General features: G+C 42.4%; 1 protein-coding gene across 1 annotated transcript in view; it reads left to right on the forward strand.

The window, feature by feature from the left end:
• The window catches only part of MSANTD2 (Myb/SANT DNA binding domain containing 2), a 33,887-nt gene extending 22,604 nt beyond the window's left edge, over nucleotides 1-11,283 (forward strand). Inside the window, exon 4 of the mRNA XM_074936563.1 lies at nucleotides 9,723-11,283. Within this exon, the coding sequence (XP_074792664.1) occupies nucleotides 9,723-10,575 (853 nt within the window). The 3' untranslated portion in view covers nucleotides 10,576-11,283. The remainder of the gene's footprint in view (nucleotides 1-9,722) is intronic.
• Nucleotides 11,284-12,211: the final 928 nt, after the last annotated feature.

The following is a 12,211-nucleotide window of genomic DNA, read 5'->3' on the forward strand; positions in this document are numbered from 1 at the left end:
TGGTGTCCTAGGGCCTTTATACCCCTTCTGCAGTCCTACAGTGAAAGGACATACCATACCACATGTGGTGAGGTTTTTCCGACAATGGCCCTTTGAAGTGGAGGAAATCAGTGCAGCTAGCGAGGGGCAACTTTCTAGGAGACTTGTCACTGAACCATGCATTGGAATTAGTATGGCATTTTCTGGACACTGGTGGTTCTGACTCAGCCTTTGTGGCTGCACACGTACATACATGAAAACACCATTCCCATCAACCGCCTGCAGAAGCAAGGAAAATGGTACATCGCTTCTACCCTGTTCTGTGAATTAATGGAACAGCTCCACTTTGGGCACTGTTCCCATAGAGGGACCCGGTGCATAGGTTTAATACATAGTCTCTCTTCACTAAACCAGTTGTGTAAATACACGACTCATCACACTGACTCTGCTGCCTCTCTTGACTTAAGAACGGCCAGACTGGGTCAGACCAAAGGTCCATCTAGCCCAGTATCCTGTCTGTCGACAGTGCCAATACCAGGTGCCCCAGAAGGAGTGAACAGAACAGGATCAAATGATCCATCCACTGTCACCCATTCCCAGCTTCTGGCGACCAAAGGCTAGGGACACCATCCCTGCCCATCCGGCGAATAGCCATTGATGGACCTGTCCTCCGTGAATTTATCCAGTTCTTTTTGAACTGTTATAGTCTTGGCCTTGACAACATCCTCTGGCAAAGAGTTCCACAGGTTGTCTGTGTTGTGTGGAAAAAATACCTCCTTTTGTTTTTAAACCTGCTGCCCGTTAATTTCATTTGGTGACCCCTAGTTCTTGTGTTATGAGAAGGAGTAAATAACACTTATTTACTTTCTCCACATCAGTCATGATTTTATAGACCTCTGTCTTGTCCCCCGCAGTCGTCTCTTTTCCAAGCTGAAAAGTCCGAGTCTTACTAATCTCCACAGCCATTCCAGACCCCGATTCATTTTTGTTGTCCTTTTCTGAACCTTTTCCAATTCCAATCTTTTTTTTTTTTTGAGACGGCGCGACCACATCTGCACGCAGTATTCAAGATGTGGGCGTACCATGGATTTATATAGAGACCATACATTTTCTGTATTATTGTCTATCCCTTTCTTAATGATTCCCAACATTGTTTGCTTTTTTGACTGCCACTGAGTGGATGTTTTCAGAGAACTATCTACAGTGACTCCAAGATCTTTCTTAAGTGGAAACAGCTAATTTAGACTATCTTTTGATATGTTAGGATGTCAAACAGTAAATGCCTCCAAGCTCTTATGTGAGATAGGTAATGATAATTTTCCCCCTTTTATAGAGGTGGGAAGTAGGGAAGTGAAGTGGCTTGTCCAAGGTTACACAGCTAAGTTAAGAACATCTATGATAGAATTCAGGAGTCCTCCCATAGTCCCTTGCTCTGTCAGTAAGCCATTTTCTGTCTCTTCCAAACTTAGCTTTGACAGTTGGGCCTATAATATCTTTACCCCAAAATGTACTGAATTTATGGCATAGCGTGCTTGTGCTTCTCTTGCTAGACCAGTATAGTGCCTAGGACTGGCTTCCTAAATTTTTCTGCAGTACCTACAACAGGATCACAGGGTAGGAAGTGCACATGTGATCGTGCAGCGTTAGCTTTCTGCTGTGCTGCTTGGAACTCTGTATGTGAAGTCTGACGTGCAGTGAGACCCTTTCTTAGTTGATATGGGCCCAACCATCATAGGAATTGGAACTTATTAACTCCATAAGCTACTGTCTCAGAATAAAATGAAGGGGGAAAATATTTAAGAATTTGTTCTGCTATTTTTATTCTCTTGTGAGACAAAATAAAGAGCTTTGAAACATGTTGGCTCCTTCACTGAAACAGCTGTGCTAGCCTCTGCTGCTTGGAGTCTGATTTGTACAGAAATGGTTTAAAATTCCCACCAAGCTTTGAATCACCACTCATTTGAATCATGTAAGATTTCAGCAAGACCAAGGGAGCCATTCCATCATCAGTGGTCAGTGTCCTAGCTGCAGCCATGCAGTTGGGAATTCCAGCTCTACCGGTAACTTGCTGCGTGGCCTTGGGAAAGTTTACTGAACTCCTATCTGTCACTGAGTGGCCTACCTCACTGGCTGTTCGGAGGGTTAATTCATGGTTATAAAGTGGTTGGGGAAGCAGTTGCAGTGTAGCATACTTTTCTCTGTTTTGTGTGCACATGTGGTCACTGTTACAGTATCTGAAATTCACAGGTAGTTGGTACAGTACAGCCTTTTAAATTGCATGATCCCTATTTATAACTTCCCTATTGGTTTGAAGACTTCAAGTCAGACTGAGATGCTGGATATAATCGTAGAAACCCTGAGTTAGAAGGAACCGCTGCTGAACCATCTGAGCCTCAGGGAGATGTCAAACTTTAGATGTCAAAATAGTTTCCGTCATCCTTGTAGCTTTCAGAGTGCTTGGGTTGGTGATTCTGTCCTTGGCAATCCTTGCGTCTTCTCTAAAGCTCCTCTTTACCTATCACTATCCTAAGTGAAGTCACGCCGGTGCCTGCCAGCACTGGCCTATTACAAGAGATGTTGTTGTTGTTGTTTGTTGTTTTTCACCAGGAGTCTCCGTTTGAATTCATCTGAAGTTAGTTTATTAATCACCTTGTGTAGTACTATTTTACAAGAGACTTTATTCTAAGCTGTCTCTTCCACTGTTCAGTTGAAAATTACAAGTTCTGGTTTATCAGGTTTTGAACAGAACTGTTTCTCTAAGAGAAAATTGAGGCTGTCAGCTGCCTTTTAACAAACAAATGTATAAATGCTGCTGCCAGCATAACTCTGTACTCAGACAGCAATGTACTTAATAAGACAGCCAATTATAATGTCACCTTGTCTGTCTTGTCCCTAGAAGATGATGAACTTACAGTCCCAAATGTCTAAAGTGAAAGTTTGAGATGGCATATTCCAAGCTGTAAGTGACACAGTGCTGCTCAGCATCTCTGAGGCTTGGAATCTGAAGAACCAACAGCAAAGCCATATATAGAAGGCTGTCTTTCCATCTTTATCCATTGCAAAAGTACAGGCTTGTATGCTATAGTCTTTCATGTGTAAATGTAAATGTGTATCTTGTATAAATACTTAGGAATATTGTAAAGGTGCATATCTTTATCCTCCTGTTCCATGCTGCTAAACCTGAGCAGTTCCAGGTACTCCCCCAGCCGGTTTAAATAAGAAGCCACCATTAACAGTGCTTCTAGCCTGAGAATGGGAGCACTGGCACAACAGGTGTTCTTAGCAAACGGCTGGCTGAGTCATAACTCTGCTCCTGTGGGTTCTCAGCCGGTTCTTTCAATGGCTTTCGAGTAATTAAGTGCAGCTGAGTAAAATGTTGATTAAAAAAACTGTCCAGAAATCATAGTGCGTTTATGGTATAATTACTCTTGATGTGTGGCTGAGACGCACTGGATGTTAATGACAAAGCCACTGCTGTGCTGGCTATTAAGTGCTCTGTGAAGTGAGTGATCTGACTACTCTTAGTAGAGCTATTGCATCATTAAATCCTCCACCAAAATTACACCATCACCCTCTTGTTCATAGTCTCGTCAAGGCTCCAAGGCTTGAATGGAGCTGGGCACACATTACCCTCTCACCTGGAATTGGCCCCCGTAGGTCAGGGGTGGATACTGTGGGGAAAGCGCCACTCCCGTTCACTAGAGTGTGAACTAATGCTTGACCTCCAGGGCTATCAGCCAGGCACCATTCACTATTCTAAAAGTGCAAGTGGCAGAATCAGCTGTTGCACCCATTCCCAGCTTACATCCCCTGTGGAAGGAGTCCTGGCTGACTTGTGCAGCTTTAAGGCTCACATTTACAAATGCTTACTATGACATCCATGAACAGTGGTTATATAATGTCTTTCCTGTGTATAACCTGAGCATTGCAACTATTTGAGATCTTCAGTAGAGGCGTGTGCATTGTGTTTGGTAAAACATTCAATGAGTGCCTATCCAAGGCTCCAGTTTAGGTTAAATGTCAGTGTCCCACTCTTACCTAATGGAGTTAGTTCTCCAACACCCTCTAGCAAACTAAGGGAAGCCTGTCTCCTCATTGCCATGTCATCACTCCCACCAGTGCAAAGTGCCATAAATGCATTTGCTTTGCACTGGTGTAAATGACACAAGGTGTAGGCCAATGGTGAATTGGGTTCCCACTACCCTTCATCTTGGGCATCGTGCTACCCCTTCAGCCTGTGACTCATCCTGTCCCCAAACGTCTGGAGAAAAATATGGCCTCTGTAGCTCGGGCAGACGTTGGCAAATCTGGGCTCTGGTGGTGCAGAAGAGGAGAATTCCAGAGCTGCAAGGTTCCATGGAGATTGGCTTCCTCTTGGTTGTATAAGGCGGGCTATAGGTCAAGCACCGCTGCTGATTCACCTGTGGCAGTGTGCCATTGGGTGAAAAGGGGGGCCTCAAGTAACCTGGGCCCAGTCCACGTAGGTCTTTAAATGTTAGAAGCACCACCTTGAGTTTCACCCAGCTGCACTTGTCTGCGGCTTGTGGAGTAATGCTCTCTTGGCGTGTAGGCCTACTTAATAACAGGCTGCTGCTTGTCACCTTCATTTCCACTTCTAAGCGATCTTGAAACAGCCCCAAATTACAGATGTTATGAGAATCTGATCTTGAGGAGTGTAGTCTTCAGTGGAGTGATCTCCATCCTGGAGAAGAAAATAATAAATCATTGCGGAGTTGGCCCAGGCTCAGAATAAAGAGCCTGGACCAGCTCCGCAATTGGTGTAAATTGGCATAGCGCCACTGATTTCACTGGAGCTATGCTGTGGTTTCTGACAGCTGTACTCTAACCCTGAATTTCCATGCCAGTTACCTTGGTGGACACAGCCTGCATATATGGTATTTTTCTTTTTCAACAGAGTACGTATGAAGCTTTCAGGGAGGCAGCAGTAGCTCTTTAAATTCTGAAATCTGTGGGATACACGAGGAAGAAACTGCAAAATAAATGAGTTTTCTGGTTTTTATGTAACTAGTGGCCAAATGTGGAAAATAGCAACATTTTAAAATGTACTGCTGGAGGAAATGATTGATCGGGGACTCTGCCGTCTCCTTTTGAGAGCTCTCCTGAGCTCAGGGTAGCCCTTTCCCACTGCTGAAATACCAGCTTCAGCTATAGAAACATTACTGATCCGCAGCCAGAAAACACCACCTAGTCCTGTTAGTCTATGCAATATGGAATGTCTGTAGTCAGAGACGGCCTGGGTGAGGACGGAGTACAGAGCATGTTACTAGGTGTACATGCTGAGTTTGAAATTCAAAACAAAGTGGTTAGCAAGTTATCTAAATACAAAAGATTCTTTGTGTTTAAATTCTCAGATATTTTTTTAAATGAAAAAGTACAATTGCATAGTGCATGTCCAAAGGACTGCCTAAGGCGAGGATTTGGTTTCCTCCCCATGTCCCCTTTCTCTGTCTATCTCAGGCACTTACCTGGCCCTGTTGTTGTTGTATTTGGATGCCCCACAATTTTCAGCATCGTCTTAGAGAAATGCTCTTACCCCCATTGTATAGATATGGAGCTGAGGCTGCCTCATTTCACCATAGCTCCTCCACCACCCAAGTTGGTACAGGGAATCTGTAGCAGAGGGGGAATTGAACCCAGAGCTGCTAGGGCGTAGCCTAGTGCTCTAGCCACTGGCCTGTCAAGAGTCTCCCTTGCTAATTCCTCTCCATGACACTTCACAGCACCAGGTTGGCTTTTCCAGAGTCGGTGCTGCTTCTCTTAGATGCAGGGGCATAGTTTCATAGAGTATCAGGGTTGGAAGGGACCTCAGGAGGTCATCTAGTCCAACCCCCAGCTCAAAGCAGGACCAACCCCAGCTAAATCATCCCAGTCAAGGCTTTGTCAAGCCAGGCCTCTAAGGATGGAGATTCTACCACCTCCCTAGGTAACCCATTCCAGTGCTTCACCACCCTCCTAGTAAAATAGTGTTTCCTGATATCCAACCTAGACCTCCCCCACCGCAACTTGAGACCATTGCTCCTTGTTCTGTCATCTGCCATCACTGAGAACAGCCGAGCTCCATCCTCTTTGGAACCCCCCTTCAGGTAGGTGAAGGCTGATATCATATCCCCCCCCCCCCCCACTCTTCTGCAGACTAAATAACCCGTTGCCTCAGCCTCTCTTCATAAATCGTGCCCCAGCCTCCTAATCATTTTCGTTGCCCTCAGCTGGACTCTCTCCAATTTGTCCACATCCCTTCTGTAGTGGGGGGATCAAAACTGGATGCAGTACTCCAGGAGTGGCCTCACCAGTGTCGAATAGAGGGGAATAATCACTTCCCTCGATCTGCTGGCAATGCTCCTACTAATACAGCCCAATATGCCGTTGGCCTTCTTGGCAACGAGGGCACACTGCTGACTCTCATCCAGCTTCTCATCCACTGAAATCCCCAGTTCCTTTTCTGCAGAACTGCTGCTTAGCCAGTCGGTCTAAGTTTTTTCTGATCAGATTTTGCTGTCTCCTTCCCTTCTAATGCTACTTTGTTTCATTTCTCCCCTTCATTTCTTATTCTCACCTTTCTCTGCACCTGTTTCCAAGAGGTCCTTTCCCCTTATCCCCAGCTCTGTAGTAACTAAGGGACACGTGTGCAAGGCCTGCACACCAGAACGCATTGTTGCAGTGCCTCCCTTCTCCATAGGAGGTGGGGCAGAGACTCCGTGCTTTGTAGGAGAAGGGAGAGCACTTCTGGGCGAGCACTCTTGGGCCCTCCAGAAAGAGCACTTATTCTCTGCAAGTTTGAAGATTCAGAAGAGAATTTCCCCATGGTGGCGGAGAAAGGAGATGGCCACTAGATCCAAAACACACACTCTCCTGCTTGTGCCCAATTGTAGGGGACCAAATACAAATTCACTACAGCTGATCAAAGCATGAGAAGAGTTAAAATGGCATGTGTTTTGCAAATGGGATTTAGCGGACTGAGATGGATTTCTCAATTACTAAAAGAGCAGTAATACCTACTTGTGGCTCTGATATGTTAGCTTGTTCTTTACTACTGATACAAATAGAGTGCCTACCCTGTGTGAAGCTGCTTACGCTTGCATCAGATGTGTGCAAATAGACTTGGCTAATTAGTTATAAAAGTACAAATTCTCTTATTGGTATTTGCTTTGATGTTGTTAGCTAACAGGGTGGATTGATTTTAATCAAATTGATTTAAATCACCAATTGTAACCATGATTTTGATCAGTAAGCAGGAAACATTGATTTTAATCATGGTTTGCATTTGTATTTTGTAGTTTTTCTACAGAAAGTTTGATAACCATTAAAACATGATGATTTCCAACTAAATATAGTCTTTACGGTAAATTTGGTGTTTCTTTTTACTAATGAGGAGGACACGGTATATCTATATACACATTTATTTAAGCAATTATATAATTTAATTTACATTGATTTAGATGGTTAATTTTTATTATTTTTAGAGGATGGTGAATGATGCATTTCTTAGATTACTTTTTTACTTGTGATTTGTGAGAGACTATTCGGAAATTCAAAATCAATCCACAGAAACCGCATGTAAAATTACCTGAAGTGTGCTGGAAACATAAGAAAAAAGTTTATAAAAGTGTTGCAAAACATGTTTTGTATTTAAAACTAATGTTAATTAAACAAAGTAGTTATCTGTAGCAAAATTTAATTGATTACATCTGGTCACTGTGTTGTTCAAGATTTTAGTACCAATAGAGCTTGTCTTCTTGCATCTAAGTTTTGTGTGGGAGAGGAAGAGGAAAACTAGCTATCCTGCTTTTAAGGGTTCCAATTGGTTTCTTAACTGAATGAAGTAGTCACTGAATTGAACTAGTTGAATAAACTGAAATGAAGATTTCATATTTAAATCATTTACATTAAATAAAAAAAATTTGAAAATTGGTAGCAAATATGTACTAAGAAAGTCAAACCACTGAACCAGAGTTTGTTGAAGCGTTAAACCAGCTTTTGACAAAACAGTAGCGTCTTCTACAGGGCAGAGAAAATATTTTCTTCATTTCAGTTTATTCATCTAGCTCAGTTCAGTGACTAGTTCATTCAAAGTCAAGAAACCAACTGGGAGTTGCAGAAGTAAAAAGATATTTGTTCTTTTTAGAAATGATTGATAGAAAAATATATCCAAGTACAATCACTGAGAAGTAAGAACCTAAGATAATAGGAAAGGCAGTGTATTTATGGTAAGACAGGCATTTGAAAATTTTCTTTAATCCTGGTTATTTGGAATATTCTCAAGCTTTCCATTTTGGCTGAAATGTCCCACATGCTTAGTCTTGGCCCAGAAATAAACGCTCTTTGGAACACTTGCGCAAAATTCATTGTTCCTTTTGAATTATGGGAGCATGAAAAAAATCTTTTGGTTTAAGAAAAAGTTCTGTTTGCTTTTATAAGATGAAGTCAAATTGTTGAACCTTCACAATTCCATACATATGGACCTCAGTGAAGAAGTTAGAAGGCTAAATTTGGGGAAAGCTTTGTACCTTTGAAATTACTGTGTTTAAAATTACATAATTGAGCATGCGCAAATAAGTAAAATCTTAGTAGACTGTGGTGTTGAGTGCGTAACTCCCGGGCCATAGCAGCAGAGGAATGTTTGCTCAAAAGCACTGTTAGTCAGTAAAGTTAAACTGTGTTCTTGCACTGCCCATTTGCATTGTTGTCATGAGAATATGATGGGGGGTGGGGGGAGATGAAGTTTTGCGTAAAAGTGGAACTTGAAATACATCAGTAAGGGGAAAATGCACTTTTTTCTCTACCGATTTAACTACCGTTCAGCTTTTGCAGAAAATTATGCTTGTCAGCAGAGACTCTAGTTTGCTTTTAAAAAAAAAAATTCTGGGGTCTTGGCTTGTGTGGTGTTTTGGTTTGTGTTTTGGGGGAAAGGGAGGACACATTAATCTTAACACTGCAGTAAATTTATCATTTAAACAGATACAAAAGTAATATTCATACTGCAACATTAACTTGGCCTTTTCGCACAGAATGTGTATATGATGTGTCACGGGGCTACATTTTTAAAGGTAGTTAGATGCCTATCTCCCATTGGGTTGGGTTTTTTTTCCCCATAGATTCTAAGGCCAGCTGGGGCCATTATGATCATCTAGTCTGAGCTCCTGTATGACACAGGCCAGAGAATTTCCCCCAATAATTAATAGAATCATAGACCATCAGGGTTGGAAGGGACCTCAGGAGGTCATCTAGTCCAACCCCCTGCTCAAAGCAGGACTAATCCCCAACCAATTCTAGAGCAGATCTTATAGAAGAAGATTTTAATGGGAGTTAGGTATCTAACTGATGAAAGAGCATTCTAGAACACATGTATGTTGTGTGTAATATGTGTAGGTTAAATGTTCCTGTAGGCTTCTGAATTTTAGGAAACTATAAATGCCCATTCTTGTCCTTGTATTAACATAGAATAATACTTATCTGCTTCACAAAGCTCTTGAAGACATTTCTAAAGCATTTTGAAAGAGTTAAATGCTAATGATGAATTCTATAAATTAGGGCTAACTATGACATTTTTGATGGCTACCTTTTCTCAGTTGGCTACCAGTATCTCAGATCATAGATGCTCTTGCTTTGGTTAATGTTTTCTGAAAGTTGATGTGCTCTTTCAAACTTAAGCAAAACTTTAAAAAAAAATCTCCAGTCTGAGCTGAGCTCCATCTTATGGTTTACATTTGTGTTAATTTTTCTAGGAAGCAAGACGTCATGCAGAACATTGTGCAAATCTTGGAATCCGTCCAGTTAAAATGGGAGCTGTTTCAGAGCTGGACAGATTTCTCCAGGCTACATCTTTCTAACAAACTAGCCATTTTTGGCATTGGTTATAACACACGCTGGAAGGAGGATATTCGCTACCACTACGCTGAGATCAGTTCCCAGGTGCCTCTTGGCAAACGGCTTAGGGAATATTTCAATTCGGAGAAGCCAGAGGGCAGGATCATCATGACGCGAGTACAGAAAATGAACTGGAAAAACGTTTACTATAAATTCCTAGAGATTACTATTAGTGAAGCAAGATGCCTGGAGCTGCATATGGAAGTTGACTGGATACCTATAGCTCATTCTAAGCCAACTGGAGGAAATGTTGTTCAGTATTTATTACCAGGGGGGATTCCCAAAAGCCCTGGCCTGTATGCCATTGGTTATGAAGATTGCCAGGAGAAACCCCACTCACCTCATGTAGACCGCAGAGGCCCAGATCCTGGGAAAGAGACTCAGGGGGAGGTAGATGTCCCTTCACCACAGGCCTCTCTCAGGGTGGAGATGGAGTCTGCCAGAATTATCTATTGTTACCTTGGCATTGCTGAGGTTAGAACTCTCCAGCAGTGCTTGTTTTTACATTTTCAGGCCAATACCAAAACCTTCAGCAAAGAGTGGGTTGGAATCAATGGGTTTTTATCTCAGAACTGCATCGTAGAGCCAGGGGTGTCGCCTAAATCCATCTACATCAAATTTGTGGAAGTGGAGAGGGATTTTCTTTCTGCTGGCTCTTTGGTAGAGTGCCTGGAAAAAGCCATTGGATACCCATTGAAGTTTAACAACTGAATCTCGTCCTTCATAAGGATTAGGGCTTCTGCCTCCTTTCCATGTTGCTAGCAGACGCTTACAGATCCTGTCTGTTCACAGTGGGGCAAGTAAGACTTTCAGAGTGAAAATGAACTTCAGAGTGAAAGATGCTTGCAAATGATTCAAAACAACTTGTCCTGAGCAAGTGAAATGTACAGCTAACTTGCTTGGCAGGTCAACTGGTTTTATAAAGAGAAGAAGGCGAGCCTTGTAAAAATGACTGTAGGTACATTCCACATTGGACAGAGCTTATACTTTGCATTTCATATGAAAAGCTGTTTTTTCCACAATGTTTCATTTTTACACATCTGTCTCTATATAAAGTGTTATTACCGATCTGAATAAATAAGCAATAGATAATGGCAAGTTAAACCTTGGGTCACATTAAATGAGACTGTTTTTCAATGCCACCCTTAGCTACTATTGTATATAATTTAGAGTTTCACTTTTTTCACCCATCAAGTGTTTTACTATTTCCAACCAGTGTTGCCTGCGAAGACTTTTGTTTCTGTGATGTATCCCACTTCACTAGTAGTGTTGGCATATCAGCTCTTTTTTACCATTAAAGTAATTCCTGGCCTTTTTGAGTTCTAGTTAGCCTCTTTGTGGCAGTGAGAATAACCTGACAGCTGGGAAACATTTTGTCAAACCATGCTTATCAATACAATCAAAGCTGTGAGAATTTTGGGGGGGAGGGAAGGGCGGGATGAGGGGAGGGGAGGGTTATGGATGGAGGGGGAGTAAACATTTAATGCCTTTTCAGAACTGTTACTATATAAGCCCCATCCTCCTGCTGGCTGGTGCTGGCATTTTGATTTTTCTAAGACTCATTGATCAGTGGAAGTTGTGACATACAATGAATGTGTCAGTCCTAATAAAAAAACCAAACGCCTATGGACTTCTAGAAATGTGTTTCTCTTACTAACCCTGATTCCCCTGGACGGGTTTGTAGTAGAGATGTGCATGTTGAGTTCATTTGAGGTCACAAATCTTACCTGTGGAACCTTGCACCTGGGCTTCGTTCCATGGGCTGGAGCGGTCCTTCCGTCCTGGGTGCTGGTTTTCTTTTATCTGTGGGGAGGAGGAGGTAAGATTATAAATCTGTCTGTACGTGATGCTGTAGAAAGCTGGGCATGTGTAAATCTTACGTACGCCAGCAGGGCACTTGCAATTGTGTTGTTGAACTGCTAAATCTAATCTGGACCATAATGGTCCATTTAGCTACTGGATCTTGATTCAGAATTACCACTCATTCTCTTTCAAATGTGTGTGTAGGAGGGAATTTACTGTGATTCTACTAGGCCAGTGCCCATGAAGGCAACAACATAGCAGTGTGTGTGAGTAAGCAGGGGTGATGGTTTTATTCAGCACTATTAAGAGACTGAGTTTTTGATAAGTACATTCACCAGTTGTTGTGAGTTTGAGTGCATCTTTCATTAATCTTGAGGTCACTGGGGTTTGAGGTGTGAATTCAGATGCTGGAGGAGCCCAGGTGAAATGAGACAGTGTGGTAAGAGGCCAGGTCAGCCTCTGAAGCCCTGTCTGCATTAGAATATTGGTGGCCCCCATCCTGGTTGAGGCACGTGGAACATTGTACAGCACTTGGTGCACCGAG

Source organism: Natator depressus, chromosome 22, assembly GCF_965152275.1.
Source record: "Natator depressus isolate rNatDep1 chromosome 22, rNatDep2.hap1, whole genome shotgun sequence".
NCBI lineage: Eukaryota > Metazoa > Chordata > Testudines > Cheloniidae > Natator > Natator depressus.